Source organism: Ambystoma mexicanum, chromosome 4p (genome assembly GCF_040938575.1).
Source record: "Ambystoma mexicanum isolate Mex_15411 chromosome 4p, UKY_AmexF1_1, whole genome shotgun sequence".
Taxonomy (NCBI): domain Eukaryota; kingdom Metazoa; phylum Chordata; class Amphibia; order Caudata; family Ambystomatidae; genus Ambystoma; species Ambystoma mexicanum.
This window is the reverse complement of record NC_090927.1, coordinates 1,190,581,859-1,190,604,777: the sequence shown is the minus strand read 5'-3', so window position 1 is coordinate 1,190,604,777 and position 22,919 is coordinate 1,190,581,859. Positions and strand designations below refer to the sequence as shown.

The following is a 22,919-nucleotide window of genomic DNA, read 5'->3' as shown; positions in this document are numbered from 1 at the left end:
CGAAAAAGTTTTCCTACGGGAAAGGGTCTATATAATGTACCGGGGATTCCCAGCCTGACGACGGGGAATATTCTAAGCATGTGAATCCATGAAAGATCCAATGCTGGAGAAGGAGGACACACCACCTCGAGGCTATATGAACAAATGTTGAGACCAAACAATTTGCAGGTGCTACATATAAGAGCAAGCTGGGAAGAGGAACTCGGACGACCCCTTCGCGATGAAGAGTGGGCTAGGGCGTTGAGATATCCCAAGAAAGTATCAAGGAATGTGAGGTTCAGGCAAGCACAATTATAGGTCATGCACAGGGCGTACCTTACGCCCAAAAGGATGAACGCAATGAAGCCGGGAGACCCCCGTACATGCCCCCGCTGCCCAGAGGAGCAAGCAGGCATGGTGCACATGTTCGGGACCTGCCCATTGATAAAGGTTTCCTGGGACGAAATCAGACAGGGTGGCCAGAAGCGGACTTCAAATACAAGAGGGGACACCTGAAATGTACCTACTGGGCCTCTTCCCTAGAGGAGGCAGAAACAGGTCGCATCTTGCAAAAATGAAAGACTTAATATGTATACTGGCTAAACGGCGGATAGCAATGGCGTGGAACTCGAAAGAGGGCCCTAGAACAGACTCATGGTGGGCGGATTTCAGAAAATGGGCAATGACAGAAATGGCGGTGTGGATGAGGGCGGTGCAAAGGGGAGAAAAGGAAATGGGGCAGAAAATGATGGCATGGAACTCCTGGATGCAGAACGAAGAGAGGATAGTGAGGAGGAGGTCCCGAGAAGGGAGGAAGAACAGTAGAGGAAGGTGCTCGGCACCCCCCAGAACAAGAAGTTGAAAAGAAAAGCTGCTACATTGCCACACAGACAAGGGAAACTCAAATGGCAGGGTCGCCGGCCCACTCGGTGGCAAAAGAAGGAAAGAAAGACATTGATGCAGAGTGCCAAGCAGCCAGTCAAGTTACAAGTCATACATTATGTTATATGTTTGTTTGTTGTTGTAATGTTGGAAAACCCATAAAGTGCTTTAAAAAAAAAAATATATATATATTTTGTGGAGGCTCTCCGAGCTGAAAGGAGCACATCAAGGACATTGTCCAACAAATACCACTCCATATATCTTAGCCTCTCAGTAGCCAATCAGAGAAATGACTTACTGTAATGATGTTTCTATGTATTCTTCTCTCCAGATTCCTCATCTGATAGATATCCGCATCCCACTATGCTGCTCGGAAACCTTTTGACAGGGGGGCGTATTGGACTTCGACTCAGCCGTCGATCGTTGATCCGTCTTGCTAAGTCGTCGGCTCCGGACATGATGTCAGGTGTTGTATTTATATACCACGTAACTGTGCCCAATACCTCAGTTCTCCTTTTTTCCCCCCTTTGCTCAAACGCTGCAGAGGAAAACTAAAGGGAGACAAGGCTAACCAGCCTGTTAAAAACTTGACAATAGGAAAGATCCCTAAGGGTGTAAACCCAAATAATCACAGAAAAACAAAGAAAGTATATTTTTTTAAAAACTGCTCGACTAGCCAGATAGAAGCGGTCACCTTAGAGCCAACACAAGGCGTCCCTTCGCTTAGACAGAACCTACTGCGCAGGAATGGAAGCGAGGGGTGATGAGGAATCTGCACGAGAAGAATCCATATTAAGATCATTACGGTAAGTAATTTCCACTTCAATGGACTGCTTTTCTCCCAGAGAGGACTCGTCTGATAGACTCCCCAAGCAGTTAGGACTACGGAGGTAGGCAGAAAGTGTTACAGTAGCCGATTTAGCAGAACTGCCCTACCAAAACAGGCATCAGCCCGCAGGCGACGACAACTAGATAATAGTGCCTGGTAAATGTGTAAAAGGACGACCATGTGGCCGCACGACACATGTCTCCCCCTAATGGGAACTCCCCTCTGCAGGGCTGTGGAAGGTGATACCCCTCTCGTCGAGTGTGTCCTTATGCTGGGAGAAGCTCCCGATCTGCAAACTGGTAACATTTTGCAATGCATAGGATAATCCATTGCGGTAGAGTCTGCTTCGTTACAGCTAGACCTTTGCAGGATAATGGATGGGCCACAAACAGTTGGTCAGATTTTCAGAATGCAGACGTCCTAACAACGGAAAAGCTCAAGGTTCTCTTGGGATCTAAGAAAATGTATGGACTGAGAAAGGTGGAACTCGGAAACCACTTTCGGCAGAAAGCCATGTCTTACTTTAAGGGAAACCTTTTCCCGAAAAGAACGCAGGAACGGGGAACTTGCAACACAAGGGCTGCCACTCACTAACTCTCACCTGGCTGTCGTGATCACAACCAAAAAGGATGTTTTCAATGAAAGTAGTCTCAAAGAACAGGAATGCATGGGCTCAAACGGAGCCGCCATCAAGAATGTTAGAACTAGATTTAAATCCGAATCTGGGACAACAAAGGGAAATGGTGTGAACTTGTTCACAAGGCCCTTCAGGAATTGGGCCATAACTGGTACTATAAAGAAGGAACGTTGATCCAGGGACCTTTTGAACTCAGACAAGGCTGCCAAATACCCTTTGACTGTGTTAAGGTGCAGGCCTGACGAGGCCAGTGACAGAAGGAACTCCATCACTGTGGTGGTGGTGCAAGAGATGGGGCCAATCTCGCGTTCCCTGCACCACGCCTGAAAATCCTCTCCACCAAAACGCATACAGAGATCTTGTAGAAGGTCTGCGTGCAGCCAGCAACACCGCAAGTACCACCTCTGAGAGGTCCCAGTCATCATACTTCATCCTCTCAAAAGCCATGCATGTAGGTTTAGGGAATCCGGGTTTGGGTGGAGCACTCGACCCTTTGACTGGGTCAAGAGATCTGGATGCTGAGACAACCAGTGAGGCAGACAGATGGTCAGATCCAAGAGATCGGAGTACCACATCGCCATTGCCCAATCTGGGGCAAGCAGTATCATGGTCGCTCGAAATACCTTCAACCTCCTGAGAACCCATGGAATGACGAGAATCAGGAGGAAGGTGTAGTGAAGAGGGAAGGTCAGATCCACCAGAAACGCATCCCGCAGTGCGCCATTTGCTGGCAATTCCCTCGAGCAAAACTGGTTGCACTTCGTGTTGGACACTCTGGCGAACAGATTCACTGCTGTGGTAGCCCAGAGAGCGAAGACCTCCTCTAGGACTTCCTAGCACACTTCCCACTCGTGTGAGACCGTGCTGTGCCTCCTCAGAGCATCCGCCAAGGTGTTCTCCGTCCCCACCAGATGAAATGCTGAGACCGAGATTTGCTTCTCCTGTAAACAGAACCACAGCTGTATTGCCGGTGTGCAGAGGGGGCAGGAGTGCACACCACCCTGCTTTTTGAGGTAGTGCATGGCCACCGTGGTGTACATCAGTACAAGGACATGCTTCCCTCAGAGACGGGGGCAAAGGCCCTCAGGGCTAACCTGATGGCCTGCTACTCCAGCCAGTTGATGTGCCACCTGGCTTCTGATGGAGACCAGAGGCTGCTCATCTGCAAATCATTGCAGTGAGCACCCCTGCCCTTCACAGATGCATCTGTGCCCACTCGGGCCTGAGGCCAAAGAGGCCAGAAGGGTTCCCCTGCCATGACATTGCTGTGTGTGTTCCACCAGCTAAGTTTGCAGACTTCCCGGCTGGACATAGAGGTGACCTGTGAGTGCTCCCAGTTACTGAGCCCACGGTCCCTCAGTAGCCACTCATACGCAGCCTGGCCTCTGGTACTAGAAAAATACAGGTGGCCATGAGACCCAAAAGGTGGAGGAAGATGCCACTGGTAGGGTGGCGTGGTACTGAAACTAATGCACCATCTGGGCTATATTGCTGACTCGCTCGACGGGAGGAAAAGCTTTCCCTACCAGAGTGTCTAGGATTTCTCTGATGAACTGGAGCCGCTGAACTGGTGTCAGGTGGGAATTCAAGTTGAGTAAGAAGCCCAGCCGGTGCAGTAGTAGGCAGTTGTCCTCCAAATGAGACAAAACTTAACCTGCTGACTTCCCCCGGATCAGTCAGTCGCCCAGATACGGGAATACATGGACAATGGATCTCCTGAGGTGAGCTGCAACTACTGGCATCAGCTTGGTGGGCAGAACTTTGAATTGATAGTGCTTGTACCAAATGAAGAAACTTAGGAACTTCCTGTGCTTTTGGTGCATTGGCACATGGAAATAAGCGTCCTGCGGGTATATCGACACCAGCCAGTCGTGAAATTCGAGGGTGTGGAGAATTTCTCTCAAGTTCACCATCCTGAATTTGTCTTTCCTTAGAAACTCGTTTAGGGCCCTTCTTGGCTACCAGGAAATACCAGGAATACCAGCCTGATCCTCTCTGTTCGGGAGGTAGCTCTTCCACAGCACCCTTCGACAAGAGGCCTCTCTCAGTTCTTCCTGGAGCTCCTATCCCGGTTGGATTGGTGGAGGTGGGGGTCTGTCCAGTAGTCTCTTCAGAAAGGGCAAACCTCACTGAATCAACTGCAGGGCCCAGGCATCAAGGGATTATCTCCTGCTACTGGGGCCAATACACTGCCAAACATCCACCAACCGGTGCATCGTGGGAGGGGAAATCAAAGCAGCTTACAGGGCGCAGGCGTCCCTGCCGCTGTTGCTTCTTGTTGGCCTCTAGAGGCCCCTCTGCCCCATCCCGGGCACGAGAGGGTTTTCGTTAGTACCTTTAACTATTGTTCTCCAGCATGGATCTGGCATGGATTCACATGCTCATGCATATTCCCAGTCGCCAGTCAGGGAATACTCGGTGAAAAAAAAAACTGTTTCAGACCCATGCTGGAGAACAATAGTTACAGGTAAGTAACTTAAACCTTATCCAGCAAAGGGTCTGGCATGGATACATATGCTCATGAATAACGAATACACAGCAGTACGCATTACACAACCAGGGGAGGTGCGAAGGCTCAAAACAAGTAATCAACAGTTACCCCTGGAACAGACTCAACTCTAGCTAACAGGCTGCACAGCACTGCCCGGGCGCCTCTGTACTCCTGCCTGGAAGGAATCCCTGTCGACGCAGTAGAACTTCATGAAGGTGTGCGTGGACCTCCACGTAGCAGCCCTGCAGATGTCCAGCAGGGGCACACCAGACAGGAACACCGACGTTGCAGCCATCGCTCTGGTGGAGTGGCCTCTCTGACGGCCGGGCAGAGTTCGGTTCTCCAACTGTTGACAGTGCCATGATGCAGCCAGAGAGTAACCTTGGACAAGGCTTTCCCATGATTCACAGTACCAAAGTTCACAAACAGTTGCAAGGTCTTGCGAAAACTCTGTGTGTGTAACGTAGAACATCAGGGCACGAGGAACGTCCAGCGAGTGCAAGACGCTTTCCGCCGGCGATGAAGGTTTCAGGAAAAAAACAGGTAACACCAAAGGCTTGTTGAGGTGGAATTCCGACTGAACCTTCGGCATGAAGGATGCGTGCGCATGCAGCACCACCCTCGATTCGTAGAAAGTCAGGTATGGTTGCTTGCAGGATAGGGCCTGTATCTCATCTACACTTCTGGCAGAGGTGATGGCCACAAGGAAAGCCGTTTTCAACGAGAGTAACTTGAGTGGTGCCTGATGCATAGGCTCGTAGGGGGCCCCCATGAGCCTTGTCAGAACCACAATGAGATCCCACGCCAGGGCAGGAGCTTTCACAAGCGGGAAAAATTGAAAAAGTCCTTTGAGAAATTCCTTGACAAGTCGGTGTGACCAGTGACGATTGTCCTGGAGACCTGGTGTAGGAGGAGATAGCCGTCAGATGAACCTTGATAGATGCATGTGCCAGTCCAGCCTTGGACAGCAAGTATGGAAGGACTTGCAGGGCCGTGACCCTGGGAGGGGTAATCTTTGAGACCAACACCAAGTAGCTTCCACTTGTGACCGTAGCACTTCAAGGTCGACGACTCCCTGGCAGTCCGCAGGTAACTCATATCCTCCAAATTCTAGGGCTGCAGAAGTCAAGCCTTCAGGTCCAGCGATCCTGGGCCGTGATGAAGGACCATCTCTTTCTCTGGTGAGAAGATCCGGAACCTCTGGTAGCTTGATCAGACGTGATGCTGAGAAGGTCCGTATACCAAATCTGCCCCGGCCACGCCGGCGCGATAAGTATCATCTTGCATGGACACTGTCTGAGTGTGTTAACGACTCGGAGCAGGAACGGAGGAAACACATACAGAAACAGCCCTTACCACGGGAAGGAGAACGTGTCCTACATGCTCCTAGGCTGGTGGAGTCTGCGGGCAAACTTCTGGCACTTTTAGTTCACTGCAGTCGCAAATAGTTCAATCTGCGGCCTGCCTCATTTGACTAATAGGCAGTCCACCTGATCATGACAAAGCTTCCACTCGTGGCAGGAGCACAGTTCCCTGCTGAGGAAGTTCGTAATGGTGTTCTTTACTCCCATCAGGTGGAGAGGAAAGAGGAACATCCCCTGTCCGACAACCCAGTGTCATAAATCCTGCGCTTCTTTTGAGAACGCTGGGGATCAAGTGCCCCCCTGCTTCCTAATGTAGAACACAGTGGTGGTGTTGTCCGTGAGGATCCTCACCACCTTGCCTTTTAGAGATGGTAGGAACAACTTGAGGACCCATAACACTGAATGTAGCTGATATTGATAGGAAGATCCTTCTCCTCCAGCAGCCAGAGGCCTCTGGCGTGCAGACGACATGTTTGCGCTCCACAGCGTTCCATGGAGGCATCTGTGGCGACCGTCTCCTGGTGGGGGGAGGTGTTCTGAAATCCTGTGCCTTGAGCGATGTTGGAGCGGATGCCCCACCATCCTATCACCCGACAGAACTTGTTGAGAGATCTTGTCTGTGAAGCTTCTGGACACCTGTATCCAGCAGGTGTCCAGGAATTCCTGTAGGGGTCGCATTTGCAACCTGCAGAGCCGGACGAGGTAGATGCAGGACGACATGCCCAGTAAAGGCTTGATGGCTTGCACTGTGGCCGTGTTCACTGACGACAGCCGTTGCACCTTTCCTTGAATGGCTGCTAGCCTCTCCTCTGAGGGCGACGCCAGGCAGGACACCATATTGAGTCTGAGGCCTAGGAACAACGCATTCTGTGACAGCATTAAGCAGAACTTCGGATAGTTGACGGAGAATCGCAAATCCGTCAGTAGTCATACTGTCGTTTCCGTTGGCCAGCTCCCACAAGCGGGTGGGAACGAGCCAGTCGACCTGGTACAGGTATACGTGTATGCCCCGAAGACAGATGGGCAGCCACCGGTGCCAGGCATTATATGAACACACTGGAGGGCGACTTCAAGCCGAAAGATAGAGCCTTGAACTGGTAGCAGTGCCCCTGCACTACGAAACATAGAAACTTCTGATGTTTCTTGTGAATGGGGACGTGGAAGTAAGCGTCCTCCAGGTCGAACAACTTCAAAAAGTCTCCTTTTTCCAGCTGGCCGAGCACGTGCTGCAACATGACCATCTTGAACTTTTGGGACTTTAGGAATTTGTTCAGATGTCTTAACTCCAGGATGGGCCTCCAGTCCCTTGTCTTGTTTCTGACCAGATAGAATCTGGAATAAACTCTGGAGCCCCAGAGCCGCTGGGGAACTAACTCTATTGCCCCTTTTCGCAGCATGGCCCGCACATTTATGTGCTGTACGTAATCATCCTGTTAAAACACCTGAGTTTAGGGTTTTTCTTATTCTGTGTATTTTTTAACACAGTTATTTATGAGAATGATGTCTCTCTTTTCTATAATAAAAATATTTTTTCTAATGAAATAGCCAATGTGTGATACACCCCTCTTTTTGTCAAATGTTATTTAGATCTGTTTTCCTTATATATTATAAAATATTGTCGTGGTGTCCCCAGACAGTGGAAACAGTAGGTCTATGCAACAGACCTTTTTGTGGGGTTCTTTGCGGTTTGTTTACCTCATGTGTGCTGCTATTCCATGCTGGAGAACATTTATTTTTGACGGACATTCTGACTGCACACAAATTTTAACTAAGTTGAGGCAGGGCAAGTCCCTTAGAAGCAGGGAGAGTTAGGTTTTCTTAAGTTACACAAAGGTTTATAGCCCACAAAATGACCCCTTCTTGTTAGTCTCCTCCTTCTACGCCCTGACAGCAGATGGACATGTCCAAAAACTCCAGATAACACATCCTCCACAACCTCCAAGCCCGGCGCAGAGAGATCAGGATCAACGTGGTTACGAACAGGCATAATGGCCTGAGAATCGTCAGCACATCCCCAACAGCTCCCCGACAAGGAAATTCCTTGGAGCAGAGCAACTTGCATTTCCTGTTGACACTGAAAACGAAGAAGTCCAACTTGACGAGTTCCCTAAAAGGAGAAGATGTACTCCAGAACTCAAACTCTTGAGAGGCAGAAGTCGGTTTGCTCAAGGCATCCACTATGACATTCTGTCTTCCGGCCAGATGAGCCGCTGTCAGAGAAGCCGTTCTCCAGAGTCCAGAATCAGTCGCATTGTTACTGTGCACAAAGGCAAGGACCCCAACTCACCTTGCTTTTGAGGTAGTGCATGGTCATTATTTTGTCCTCCGAATGTACATGAAGGTTTAAGGAGACCAACCAGAACTGCAGATTGAGGGCTTGAAGGATTTGGGCTAGAGCGACCATCTTGAACGTGTCCTTGCGCAGGAACAGGTTCAGCAGCCGCAGATCCAGAATTGTGCGTAAGCCCCCAGTCTTTCTTAAGCACCAGAAAAAAGGCGGCATACCACCCCATGGCTCATTCAGAGCGCGGTACCAGCTCAATCCCGCTCTTTGAAAGAAGCTGATCTCCTCCAAGAGAACTTTGCCAGAGAATAAGAGGCAGGCATTTGACCGAGGTCTAGACTGTCAGAAGCAAAGAACTTCTTCCCCAGGCATCAAGCCTCTTACTTTCCCTGTCTGGTGGAAGGGACAAAAAGGTGGACACTTGACATTAGCCTTAGTGGCTGAAACACCAGGCTCTCGGGCGATGCATGAGGGGCAACAAATGCTGGGTCTGAAGACGCCTGCAATGTTTCATTGCCAATACCCTGTTGACAACCGTAGCCGATGCAGGCTTTTCCCACACCTCCAGCACCAGGGACTTCACTGACACATTGAAGGGAAGGAGTGTCTTTTTCATAAGCCCCTCGTCCAGTTCGTCACACAGTTCGTAGTGGATTCTGGACTCAGACGGAGCGACTAGTCCCCATGTATCAACTACCTTGGCTATCATTCTATAGAAGGAAGCCAGAGGTTCAGGCTTACACGGGGTGAGGTTTGGCAAAATGTCAAATTCAGGCGATGTGTCAAGGACACTGGCAACATTTAGGTCCTCGGCCAATCCCAGCACATCATCACCTTCCTCGAAGAACTCCTTAGGGAAATCCCTCTTCTCTGGGAGTCATGAGTTCCCGCCCAAAGGGCACATGATCTTACCTCATCTTAGATATCACACATCCTCGACAAAGGGTTTCAGTGGAAGAGGAGCATATTCCCAGAGAATTTCTGGTTTATAGTGATACCCATCGAAAATAAACAGTCGACAAACTAAATCATCGAATACAAACCATTGTCTGCCAAAGCATCGACAACCTGTATTTTACATGTAAAAGTGCAATTCCATCTAAATCAGTCCATCGACAATATACATGGACTGGTTTCAATGGAAAGGTACTTTTTACATGTAAAAAGTAGCATTTCCATGCTTTTTTTGTAACTTTAAAATGTTACATGGTGCTATCCAGTGCTGAAATTTCAACACTGGCCAGCTCCTTGTAACATTTTTAAGCATTGGGGGTGGGGGTGTGTGTAGGGGGGCGTCCCCCTCTGGCCCCGCCAACCCCCACGCCCACCCACCAACCAACCAACCCTAGCCCTAGCCCTAATGTAACCATTAAGCTAACCCTAACCCCAATGTAACCCTAAACTAAGCCTAGCCCCATTAGGTTTGGGGCTAGGCTTATCTTATGGTTACATTAGGGTTAGGGTTGGGGCTAGGGTTAGCTTAAGGGTTACATTAGGGCTAGGGCTAGGGTTGGGGGGGTGGGTGTGGGGCTTGGGGGGGGCCAGGGGCGGACCCCCCCCTCTAGATCCCCCCCACCCCCAATACTTAAAAATGTTACAAGGAGCTGGCCAGTGCTGACATTTCAGCACTGGATAGCACCATGTAACGTTTTAAAGTTACAAAAAAAGCATGGAAATGCTACTTTTTACATGTAAAAGTGCATTTCAATTGAATTCCATACCCTAATGTAACCCCTAATCTAACCCTAGCTCTAACCCTAACACAACCCTAACCCTAATCTAACCCCTAATCATAACATTACATTTCGGTGGATCCATAACATTTTATTCAACGAAATAAGAAATTCAATGGTTTGCTGTTAGGTGCATAGTCATTCGATGGAATAACTCGATACCGAATTTCTTCGCAGAGGATTCAGCTGGGCATGGTGCTGAGACCACAACACCCAAAAGGTGGAGCAAGATAGACCCGGGAAGCATCAGCTTTACATGGATCCAGGCCCAAGGTCATAGGTGTGTGATAGTCATTGCCAGCAGGCAACCTGCTGGTCGTGGAAGATGCGCTGTGGTCTGTTGGCGCAGAAGCCAACAGTGCTGTCGCCGGAGCTGAAGGCACATAGGCGGAAGCCGCTGGAACATTGGCGAAAAGGTCTACAATCTTCGCATGAATAAGCTCCCATTAATCCAGGGTGCGGCTTTGGGTAGGAAGAAGTTTCTGAGCCGCCTTCTCTGTTAACTTTCATTGGAGTAGTAGCTACACTTCTTTGAGAAAGAAGAATAATGGTGGTGTGAACATCTGCTCGGGGAGCAGGTCCTCTTCAGTTAGTGCTTCATTTTAACCTTTCCCTTGCACGGGGACGATCTCTCGTCGGATCAGTGCTCCGAGCAACCTCCATTGAGATTGCAGGGCCTCACCGTTTGACTTGAGGATGAAAGTGAAGATTGTTGCCACCCATTTCCGCAGGGCTTTCGGGTGCATGGACTAGCTTGATTGGCGGTCCTGGGTGTCGTGCCCCTTGCACAAGCAATACAAACAGATCTGTTGTGGATCCAAGACCGACATCTGTCTACCACAACCGCACATGACTTGAAGCCCGAGGCCTTCGTCTGATTAAGCATGGTGCAGAGAAAACAAGTTTTCTTGACAAATGTGTTGCCAATTAGTGAACAGTGTGTGTGGAAAAAAAGGAACTGAGGTTACGGGGCACAGCACCCCAATATGTACTGGGCCAACATCATGTTTGGCACATATAGGCATCGGACAGAGCGGTCCCCTGGCAGTGGAAATGTTTCTGAAGAAAAGCTGCGCTAGGGGTAGATTATCATAGATGAGAAATCCGTTGGAGGTAGGAATTCATTAGCAATCTATGTTTATCATTCTCAATTAATTGAGAAGTGCACATTTAAGACTACATTCACTCTTTCATACATACAAAAAAAATAGGTTATGGGAACGATGATCCCAAAGTTTACGCGAAAACCAAGGGTGAATGCATTATAAAAGGGAATGTATATGGTCTTGGTGCTCGAGATGGATTTCCACATTATACTGAACCTTAGCAGAGTGTTGTGAATCGGCAATAACAAAAACTAGATGCAAATAGAACAAATACTTATCAACATAGTTGGCTGATGACAACAATGTAATTTATTATGATATGTCTCGGTGAATGTTAAACTTAAACTTTGCACTTTAAGTTTTTCCATCAATTCTATGTTACTCCTCAAAAGCTACATATGTTTGATGTGATCATGAATGACAACTGAGGGGCACCTTTATTCATTTAGCATGAGAATGTAAGGTGGTTAGATCATTTTGGAACAACCTAGTTATTTAATCGTCAGTTTACATACATTTGAGGGGTACTGAATCAGATTGTACTTCTGGTTTATTTTCCGAATTTATAAAAAATACAGGTGACTGACCATTTGTTAAACTGGCATTAATCCCTGCAAAACAACATATAGCAATGAACTGGATTGTTAGTTGTCAACTTCAAGTCCGTCCCACCAGCTGTATACATCTGAATTTTCACATTTTGTAGATGGATTGTGAACTATGAATTGTGCTGCTTTCGTGCATCCCATTTGTACCCTTTCTCTTTCCCCCCCAAAAAATCGTACTAAAAAAGTCTGCATTTCATTTGCCATGCATTGCCAGTGTCATTCGCACACACACATCAAGCGTTCCACTGTCGCTTAGGCAAACACAGGTCTGCAATTTGTATTTGAGCATGCAGCATTGGCTTGCTTTGCATGAACCTTAAAATTCCTTTTCGCATGTATGCATGCATGCAACAATACAATTCTGTTTCGGCTAGTGCAAAACACTCTTTTCCTGGGCAAACTCTTGGAAAAGCTGGCCATCTCCTAGCTTAATCTACATACTAAATCTGTTGGTTGCCTCCATGACCACCAGTCTGGCTTCAGAATTGCCAGAAGCACGGAAACTGCTCTCCTGAACACCCGTGAAGACTTGCTCTCCAGCCTTGAGTAATCTCCCTTCTGGCCTCATTCTTCTTTATCCTCTGCTTTTGACACAGTCAACCATGCCATCCTGCTCAATCATCTCCGCAAACAACCTTGGTATTACTGATCAGGCCCTAGCCTGGTTGACCTCCTTTTTCACCAACCAACCCGCTCAGGTCTAACTGGGGTCTTTCCTCTCTTCTATCTCGCTCTCTCTCTACTTGTGGTGTTCCCCAGGGGGGTCTAACCTCTCTAACCTCTCTCCCTGGCTTTTCAACCACTACCTGGCACCTCTTGCCCACCGCATCGCTACTTTCTGCTCCAATGTTCAATGTTATGCAGATGACACTCTGCTCTCTTTCAAGCTCCCCTCAGCCACCTCAGCTTCTTCTCTCGTACCAGACTGTCTGACGGCAATTCAGGAATGGTGTGCCTCCAATGATCTCTGACTTAATGCTGATTGGGACACCACTCCCTGATTTCCTCTCTCTCTCTTGCCGCCCACTCTGGGCCCTCTTCCTGCTCCTTCTTGCAAGGGTAAGAAGGAACAAGTTACTTACCTGTAACTGTTGTTCTCCAGCATGGGTCTGGCATGGATTCACATGCTCATGAATATTCCCCGTCGTCAGGCTGGGAATCCTCGGTAAAGAAAAAACCAGTATCAGTTTCGTTTCTGATCTGTCTTTCGTAGTAATAACCAATCACTGGTCTCTGCGTCATACTGACCACAGCCAATGACTGCCCTTTACCTAAGCACCGCCTCTGGCAGCCATCTTCAGATTTGGAAGCACGTGAAGTGGCAGTATGACCAAGTGAAGAGCCGCAGAGGGGTAGGCGGGAGGGTTCGCATGTGAATCCATGCCAGACCCATGCTGGAGAACAACAGTTACAGGTAAGTAACTTGTTCCTTCTCCAGCATGGGGTCTGGCATGGATTCACATGCTCATGAATAAAGAATACATAGCAGTACACACATGCACAACCACGGGAGGTGGCAAAGGCTCAACATTAAGCATTACATCAAACTCAACATTAAGCATCTTACCTCCTCACCAGGCTCACCTCAGGCGAACAGGTTGCGCAGCACTGCTTGGCCGACCCTGGACTCCTCCCTGGAATCCCGGTCGACGCAGTAGAATTTCGTGAAGGTGTGCGTCGACCTCCACGTAGCAGCCCTGCATATGTCCAGCAGGGGCACACCAGATAGGAACGCCGTGGTAGCTGCGATCGCTCTGGTGGAATGGGCTCCCGGACGGCCAGGCAGCGGTCGGTTTGCCAACCGGTGACAGTACATGATACAGCCGGAGAGCCATCTGGAAATGGAAGCCTTCGAGAGAGCCTTCCCCTGATTGACAGGTACAAAGTTCACAAAGAGTTGTGACGTCTTCCAAAAACACTTTGTGCGGTCTACATAGAACTTCAGCGCTCTAGCCACATCCAGCGAGTGCAAAGTCCTCTCAGCCGGCGACGAAGGCGACGGGAAGAACACAGGCAACACCAAGAGTTCGTTGAGATGGAAGTCCAACGGTACCTTGGGCATGAAGGAGGGGTGCGTCCTGAGCACTACCCTTGTGTCGTGAAAAGTCAAGTACGGGGCCTTGCAGGAAAGGGCCTGGATCTCCCCCACTCGTCGTGCGGAGGTGATGGCCACAAGAAACGCTGTTTTCCCCGACAGAAATTTCAAAGGAGCCGAGTGCAGAGGCTCGAACGGAGGTCCCATGAGCTTGGACAGCACCACGTTGAGCTCCCACGCCGGGGCCGGAGCCTTCACCGGCGGGAACGATCTGAACAGTCCCTTCATGAACTCTTTCACCAGACGATGAGACCACAAGGACGTCCGCACCGTGGTTCTGGTGTATCGGGAGATCGCAGCAAGATGAATCTTGATGGACGCGTGTGCCAGTCCAGCTTTGGCCAGCGTCAGCAGGTACGCAGTACTTGGGGAGCCGTAATCCGTAGAGGGTTAATCTTCTGTGCGTGGCACCAGACAGAGAACCTCTTCCATTTGTGTCCGTAGCATTTAAGAGTCGAGGACGCCCTGGCCTTTGCAAGAACCTCTCTGCAGTCGGCCGGTATGTCGTATCCTCCAAACTCTAGCGATGCAGGAGCCAGGCCTGCAAGTTCAGCGATTTCGGGTCGTGGTGGAGGATGGCGCCTCCTTCCCTGGAGAGTAGATCCGCGTCCACCGGCAGCTTGATTGGCGGGGACGCTGACAAGTCCAGAAGGTCCGGGAACCATATCTGCCTCGGCCACGCAGGTGCGACGAGGATCATCCTGCACCGTGACCTCTTGAGCTGGTTGACGAGCCGGATTAGCAGCGGCAAAGGAGGGAACGCGTAGAGGAACAGGCCCTCCCAGGGTAACGAGAAAGCATCGCCCATGCTCCTCGCCTGGGGAAACCTGCTGGCGAACCTCAGGCACTTGGAGTTCGTCGCCGTCGCGAACAGGTCGATCTGGGGTGTGCCCCACCGTCGGAAGAGGCGATCCACTAGATCCTGCCGTAGCTCCCACTCATGGCACGAGCGCAGCTCCCTGCTGAGCGAGTCGGCGATGGTGTTTTTTATCCCTGCCAGATGAAACGGCACCAGAAATATCCTTTGGGCGACGGCCCAATGCCACAGGTCCTGCGCCTCTCCTTGGACAGTGCTGGGGACCTGGTTCCGCCCTGTTTCCTGATGTAAAACATGGTGGTGGTGTTGTCGGTGAAGATCCTCACCACCTTGCCCTTGAGGGACGGAAGGAAGGACCTGAGGGCCCAAAACACTGCACGGAGCTCCAGGACGTTGATATGTAGGGATTTCTCCGTCGGGGGCCAAAGGCCTCTTGCGTGCAGATTTTCGGTGTGCGCTCCCCACCCTTCCAGGGAGGCATCCGTGGTCACTGTCTCCTGGTGGGCTGGGGTCTGGAAGTCCATGCCCACTGTCAGATGCGCGCGGGTGCCCCACCAACGGATCGCTCGTCGGAAACTCTCGTCGAGTGTGATCCTTTCCTCGAAGCTGCCCGTCGTTTGGATCCAGCGCGCGTCCAGGAACTCCTGCAAAGGGCGCATCCGGAGCCTGCACATGGGAATGAGGTAGATGCAGGAAGACATCATTCCGAGGAGGGACTTGATGGACCTCACCTTGGCCGCGTCGGCCACCAACATCCGCTGCACCTTGCCCAGGATGGTCCTGGTCCTCTCCTCCGACGGGGAGGCCAGAAGGGACACTGTGTTGAGCCTCGCTCCCAGAAACAGAGCGTCTTGCGCGGGTACCAGGTGGGATTTGGCGTAGTTCACGGAGTATCCCAAGTCCGTGAGAAGTTGGACGGTCCTTGCCGTGTGAACCACGGCGAGCTCCCTCGTCTTGGCTCGGATGAGCCAGTCGTCCAGGTAGGGGTAGACGTGGATCCCTTCGCGGCGCAGCTGCGCCGCCACCGGTGCGAGGCACTTGGTGAACACCCTGGGTGCCGACCGTAGTCCGAAGGGGAGGGCTTTGAACTGGTAATGACGCCCTTGGACCACAAACCTGAGGAATTTTCGGTGCCCCTTTAGGATGGGAATATGGAAGTAGGCATCCTTCAAATCCAACGACGACAGGAAGTCTCCTTCCTCCAGCTGACCCAGGACGTGCTGGAGGGTGACCATCCGGAACTTTTGCGCCTTGATGAACTTGTTCAGACGTCGCAGGTCCAGGATGGGGCGCCATCCCCCCGTCTTCTTCTTCACGAGGAAGTATCTCGAGTAAACTCCGGAGCCCCGAAGCCTCTTTGGGACGAGTTCGATGGCGCCCTTCCTGAGCATCGCCTTTACCTCCAGGAGAAGTTGAGGGACGTGAAGTTCTTTCCTGGCCACGGGGGGGACGCGCGGACACCTTCTTTGAAACTCGAGCACGTGGCCCCGGGCCAAGGCGTCCAGCACCCAACGGTCGGTGGAGATGGACTCCCACACGCTGACGAAGCTCGCCAGCCGGCCTCCCACCGGGGTGCTTCGGTGGGGGCCCGACCCCAAGGCCGGTTCAATCCTGCTTCGACGAGGCTTTGCCGCCTTGACCTCCTTGGCGATGACGGTGGGGTCCGCCAGACTTGCCTCGTCCTCTGTAGGCCTCCTGAGACGACGAGCGGGCCGCTTGATGGTAGGTGGAGAAACCGCCGCCGGAACCTTTGGAGGCGCCCTTGCCTCTGCTGCTCCGAAAGGGCGTCCGTCGTTGTTGCAGAACTCCAAGGGCCCGGGCCGTCTCGGTGTCCGCTTTAATGGCCTGAAGGGAATCGTCCACTGTTTTCCCAAACAGGTTGTTCCCATCGAAGGGCATGTCCAGGACTCTGGTCTGAACGTCTTGACGGAAGTCCGTAGCCTTGAGCCATCCACGCCGCCTAAGGCAAACGCTGTTGCCCAACTGGCGGAACCCAGTGTCGGCGATGTCCGTCGCAACGGTAATGGCGTGGTCCGAAGCCACCTCACCTTCCTGCAGGATCTCCAGGGCCTCTGCCCTCTTGTCGTCCGGAAAGAAGTCCAGCAGGGGAGCCAGTTTGTACCAGAGCTCCCTGTCGTAGCGGGCCACGATAGCCAAGGCGTTGGCCGCTTTAATCGTCGTCGCTGCAGACGAGATGACTCTGCGTCCCATAGCGTCCAATTTGTTTCCCTCGCCGTCCGGTGGGGAAGTCGATGTGGAGGCCGCACCCCCCCCCCCGCTTTTTTCCTGGCCGCCGCGGAGACGACGGAGTCCGGGGTAGGCTGCGCCCGGAGGCACAGGGGGGCCGTGTCCGGGACCCGTTACTTTTTCTCGTACCGGTCTCTTCTAGCTGGCGTCGTGGAAGGGTTCTTGAGGAGGGTGAGGCCCTCATCCCAAATGTCGTCCAATAGAGGCACTGCGAGGACCGTCTTCCTCTTGGCCTCGCGCCGCTGATAAAGGAAACCTTCCTCCTTCTTCTCCTCAGGGCAGAGTTGGAAAAGCTCGGATGCCCTGGTGATCATGGAGTGGAACGATCCAATCTCGTCGGGCGGAGAAGCCCTGGTGGGAGGCGACGACGGTACATCCTCGTCGTATACCTCGTCGTCCGTACCCGTCGCTGCCGTGTCAGTCCCCGTATCATCCCCTCGGGTGGACGGGGAGGAGGGCTGTAAGGGGCGCGACGGCTGAAAAGGAGGCGGAGGGTGGATCCTTCTTTTCTTGGTAGGGGGAACACCAGAAGGTCCCGGTTCTGGGTCCCCCGACGGGAGAGGTTCCGTCGGCAACGGTAGTATCGTCCTTATCTCTGAGCATAAGGACTGTATAGCCAACAAAATGGCCGCCGAGTTGTCTCGCGGCGCTGGCAGAGGGGAATCCGACGGGCGATCAGGGGCCCCGTCGGTACCCTCGACATGTCGTCGTCACCTGCGTCGGGATCCATCCCGACGGGCCGGTCTTCTTCCACGCTGGTGTAGCCTCCACAGGCTGAGCCAGGGCCGCCGCGACAGTTTCGATAGAGGGCTTGGCCGGATGGATTAAGGCCTTCACCACCTTAGGTGCGCTCACCGCCTTATCCTTGAGGGGGGGACACTGCCTCGCTCCCCCTCCGCCTTCGAGCTCGACCGGGGCCTCTCCAGGAGCCTCGCCGGGTGCTCGGCCTTCCTCTTACCCGACCCAGAGCGTTGGCTCGTGGTTGATGGTGCCGGGGAGGGTGCGCCCAGCCTGGCGCCCGTAGAGCCCGACCGTTCGGTGCTCCCGGTGCCAGCGGACTCGCGGTGCTTGGCCTTATGTTGGACCCCCGTCGCCGGGGCGTCCTCAAAGGTCTTAGAAGACCGCTCGGATTTCTTCCTCTTCTTCTCGCCGGACGGGCTCTTCCCTTCCAGCCAGTTGGCGAGACGTTGATGGCGGTCCTTCATGGTCCGCTCCGACATGTTGCCGCAAAACGCACAGTCCTTCTCCACGTGGGTCTTGTCCTCATGTAGGCAGTAAAGACAAAAAGAGTGTTCGTCCTCCTTGAAGACGTTCTGCAGCTGGCACCCAGGGCAGACCCTGAACAGCTTTCCGGGCGTCGAGCTTCCCTTCTCCTGGGCCATGACCGGGCCTGAGAAACTTCTGGAGTCCTCCAAAAGCATAGCTCGACGAAATCTTCACCCTTGAGGGGCGCAGACGAATCTGACACGGGTCCCCGTTGATCGGATGGAGACCGAAAAAACGAAGTTTTTGAGAAAAAACGTGAAAAAAATAGCACTAACGCTCGAGAGCAATAGCACGAGGATCCCAACACATGAACGTGCAGTAAAAATCTGAAGATGGCTGCCAGAGGCGGTGCTTAGGTAGAGGGCAGTCATTGGCTGTGGTCAGTATGACGCAGAGACCAGTGATTGGTTATTACTACGAAAGACAGATCAGAAACGAAACTGATACTGGTTTTTTCTTTACCGAGGATTCCCAGCCTGACGACGGGGAATATTCATGAGCATGTGAATCCATGCCAGACCCCATGCTGGAGAACCTTGGCGTCATCTTCAAATCCGCCCTCTCCTTCTCTCTTCACATCTCTGAATTCTCTAAGAAGTCAAACTATCAGCTACACCTCCTCAGAGGTATTCTTCCTTGTCTCACTTTCCCCCCCCGAAGCTCACTGTCTCCAGAGCTCTGGTCCTCTCTAGGCTGGACTATTGCAACAACCTCTTTCTAAATCTTCCTGCCTCTACTCTTCGACCTTTACAACTTATCCAGAAAAGGACAGCGAGATTTGTCCTTGGCCTCAAGCCCAGAGATAGTATCTCTCCAGCTCTGAATTCTCTTCACTGGGTCCCCGTGGATGCCAGGATCAATTTAAAGACCCCCTGCATTGTCCACAAGGCTTTATGGGGCCTGGGACTGCTCTACCTCCAACATTCTCTTGCAAATCATCTTCCTTCTCGGACTCTCCGCTCAGCCACTTCCAATTCTCGGAGGGTCAGACGCTTCTCCAAGCAGAAAGTTGTGGGCAGATCTATCTCCTCGGCTGGGGCCTCCTTCTGGAACAGCCTCCCTGCCTCTCAGACTTGAGCAGAACCACCTCCGGTTCTGGAAGCAACTCAAGACTTCCCTTTCTGCTTCCGCTTTCTCTCTTCCTCTCCCCTGTTGATGCACCTGACTGCTCCGCACACTGGTCAACTAGTCACCCTCTGAACACCGGCCCAGGCTCCTGCATGGCCAGATGCCGTTGTACTGCCTTCAGGCTCCACGGCATTTAAGGGTCTGTATCTGCAGCCCTACAGTTCCTTCCCTCTGCACTTATTAGCTACCCGCTGGCTGCACTTGTGAGTTAACTGCACTTACCTCTTCCCGTTCCCCCTGGCACTTCTCCCCTTCCCTCTTCCCTGCACTTGTGCGATATGAATGACAAGTCCTAGTAAGATCGTTATTTTGTCCTCCCTAGTTTCGCCCTCCTTGACTTGTCGCGCCTAGAAACACCTGTGTACAGGCGCATTATAAATGCCATATCATATCATGTAATGTGAATGATTCGGTCCACTACACACGCAAAAGTGGCGCACCACGTTTGGCTATAAATAATGAGCCTTGCGTTCAGTTTCCACAACACCTCTACTGTGTGAGAGAGGAGCACCAGCACCATCAGGACAAGTAGTAGCAGGAGCAGCACCATCAGAGGCATCAGCCCTAGTTGGCGACAGGAGATGAATCCCCACCATATGCTGTCAGCAGTGGGAGCAGCATACAACCACGAGAGGGGGGGAGCAGGACCTGATATTCCCTCAAAGCAGAGTCACGCCAGTAGCAGATGAAAGCTTCAGCTTCCAACTGTCTGATGTCGGATTCAGCTAAAGCATGCCTGCGTGCTCAGTAGCGCTGTCTGCATTTCGCCCCATCACCACCAAATCTGATCCTGAGGAGAGCATCATTGGTCAGCCAGATGAAGAGGAGAACTACTTTGCAGCTCTTAATCTTCTGTCGCCAGTCAAGGGGCATGAGGTGGAGGAGCACAGACAACCATCACCAACCATCACCAGTACAGAAGCAGAAGAAGATAACATCCACCACAGAGTTCTGACCAGCAGCCACCGCTGGACTAGCAGTCACCACCATCACGGCCGGACCATCAGCCACCACCGCAAACAGCAGACTAGCAAGCTATCATCACCACTGCCAGAACAGGAGCTGCCACTGCCGGACCAACAGCTGCCACCGCCGAATCAGACTCCAAGGAAGCCACCATCATTGGCCAAGAGGATAAGAAGGCATGCTTTACAGGGCTTAACCTTCCGTCACCAGTAAAGGGGCCTGTCAGCAGAGTCTGCATCACCGACAGTGAGCAGGATGAGGAAGAGGTGTACGTGCCAGTGCCACCAGCATAGAATTGGAGCTGGGCAGCAACCACCACTGGTACTGCAGCCACAACCAACACCACCGGGCAAGCATTTGCCATAAAAGCAGCAGCCAGCACCACTTGACTTGCAGCCGCCACCATGTGAAAGCCTCACAACAGAATGCAAGAACAAGCCACCTCCCAAATACATGAGAGAAACACAAGTTGACCCTGCCACCCTCCTCGCAGTTCTATAAAAGTGGGGGTAGGGCCAGGTGGAAGCATGACAACATAACTCAATTACAAGCTGCACTCCAAAAATGTATAAGTTGGACCCACCACCCAAATGAAAGGACACAATAAGATAATTACACTTGGCCATGAATCATGCTCATCACTGCCATGAGGTGCAGCAGCAGTTCAAGCGTTGCGTAGTAGTCGCTGTTGTTAGGTAACCAAGCCAGCCATGTAGATGCCAGTGAAAGAGGTAGCAACCTGCTACTGAACACACTAGATCAATCACACATTTATGCTAGCATTAGCAAAGTGGCAGGCCTGTGCACCTTAAATGATCATCACAAACGTAATAGGTAAAATAAAAACCTACTGCTATTGCCCATTCTCTAATGGTTACTGTTAAGAACCAATAGAGCCCTGAGAATCGAAGAGAACTGTGTGAAGTTGCGCACTACGTGAAGCCACCTACCATTGGTAATTTTATAATAGTTGCTATTTAGTAACAATACAGTGCAGAGAATCAAAGAATACCAAGCAAAGTTTTGAGGTTCGCGTTACACGGAATGCCCGGACCACACAAATCGAACTGAGCCTGCCAGGAAATATTGTATGTTTTAATTCATAACATGAGGGGCATTCCTAGTACATTCAAATTTCAGAGTCACTAAAACACTGCAATTCTTTCTTTCACATTCCAAAAAAACAATTCCATTTGGTTGAGCATTATTGAGAGAACCCAGAGGGAAAAAACAATGATACCTGGTAAGTAACCTCAAGTAATACATAGCAAGGAGTGTTTGCATCTACGTCCATTGGCACCAACAGTCTTGGTTCTGCAGCTAGCACATAGAGGTGACGTAAAGCCTGAAGATGATACCTTTTTTAAAAATAAAAATAAATGTCAGGAGTGTCATACATCACATAGTTATCAGAAACTTGAACATTCATACAAACACTGCTCTAATATAGATGGGGAATAAAACAGTCAAGTATATGCCTGTTATAAGTAATGCCTTATATATAGGGTTGATATAGGGTTGGACTGACGGTTTGTTATATTACCAGTAAGTTCACTCTTCAAAAATGTTTTTAGAGTAAACATTTCTTTGCGATTGTAGTATCTTCTTGTAGATTCTCAATGTCCTCAAATACCTCCATCACATATCCATGCAATCCCTATCCAATCAGATAGTTAGGCTTGAACCTTTAACACAGCAAGTAAACCATACTCTCCAGTCCTCGTGCCATGGGAATACAGATGCTACGGCCCTGATCTCAATGTTACTACATACACCAAAAGCATTGCCAGACTTGCTCCCTCCTACAACCTTAATTACCTCTTTAGACAAAGAAATAAAGAAAATCCTACAAGTGTTCTCAGGCAAATTCTGCAAGCAAGAGGGATCCTTCCCGACTCTGATATCACTACTCTCTAAATGTCACCTTCCACCTGACTAGGAACAAGGTGCACTAATTGGCCAACTGTAAAGATGCAGGTTCCAATCTTGCCCAATAATTGTTTTTAATGTCTCTTAATATACATTACAGTCCCAACTTTCAAAATATGATCAACAAATCACTACATGAAGGTTTAGTTTCAGACTGCATCAAATAAAGTTGAGCCTTTTGCTGGAGAATTCCTGTGGTGTCCCTAGGACACCTCGTCCAGGCATCAGGCTAATCTGAGGAGCGACGGGTAAATGTAGTAGTAGGAGGTCTAGTAGCCTATTGTGCCTAGAAAAAAATAATTTATAGAGATCTTGTGGGGCACTATATGATGGGTGTTTCAACAGGTGGATGTTCTCTTGTACCCCTATCCCCAAACTAAACAGTTGTTTGGGGGGGGGCTGCTACCATTTAAAGATTAGCACATTCAAACTGTTACTCTAACACCACATGTTTAAGCTCCACCCATTCAAGCTCCGCTCACTTGAAATGCCCATTGTCCAGAAGGCAGGGCAAGTTATACTCCCAACCATCATCAACCACTCACCACCCAGTAAGGT

At 50.9% G+C, this 22,919-nt stretch overlaps 1 protein-coding gene across 1 annotated transcript in view; it reads right to left on the bottom strand.

Moving 5' to 3' along the window:
* Nucleotides 1-22,919, bottom strand: part of ANAPC1 (anaphase promoting complex subunit 1) — a 2,053,226-nt gene that overhangs the window by 298,243 nt on the left and 1,732,064 nt on the right. The window contains exon 39 of the mRNA XM_069606837.1: nt 21,673-21,790. Coding sequence (XP_069462938.1) covers nt 21,673-21,790 — 118 coding nt within the window. The remainder of the gene's footprint in view (nt 1-21,672; nt 21,791-22,919) is intronic.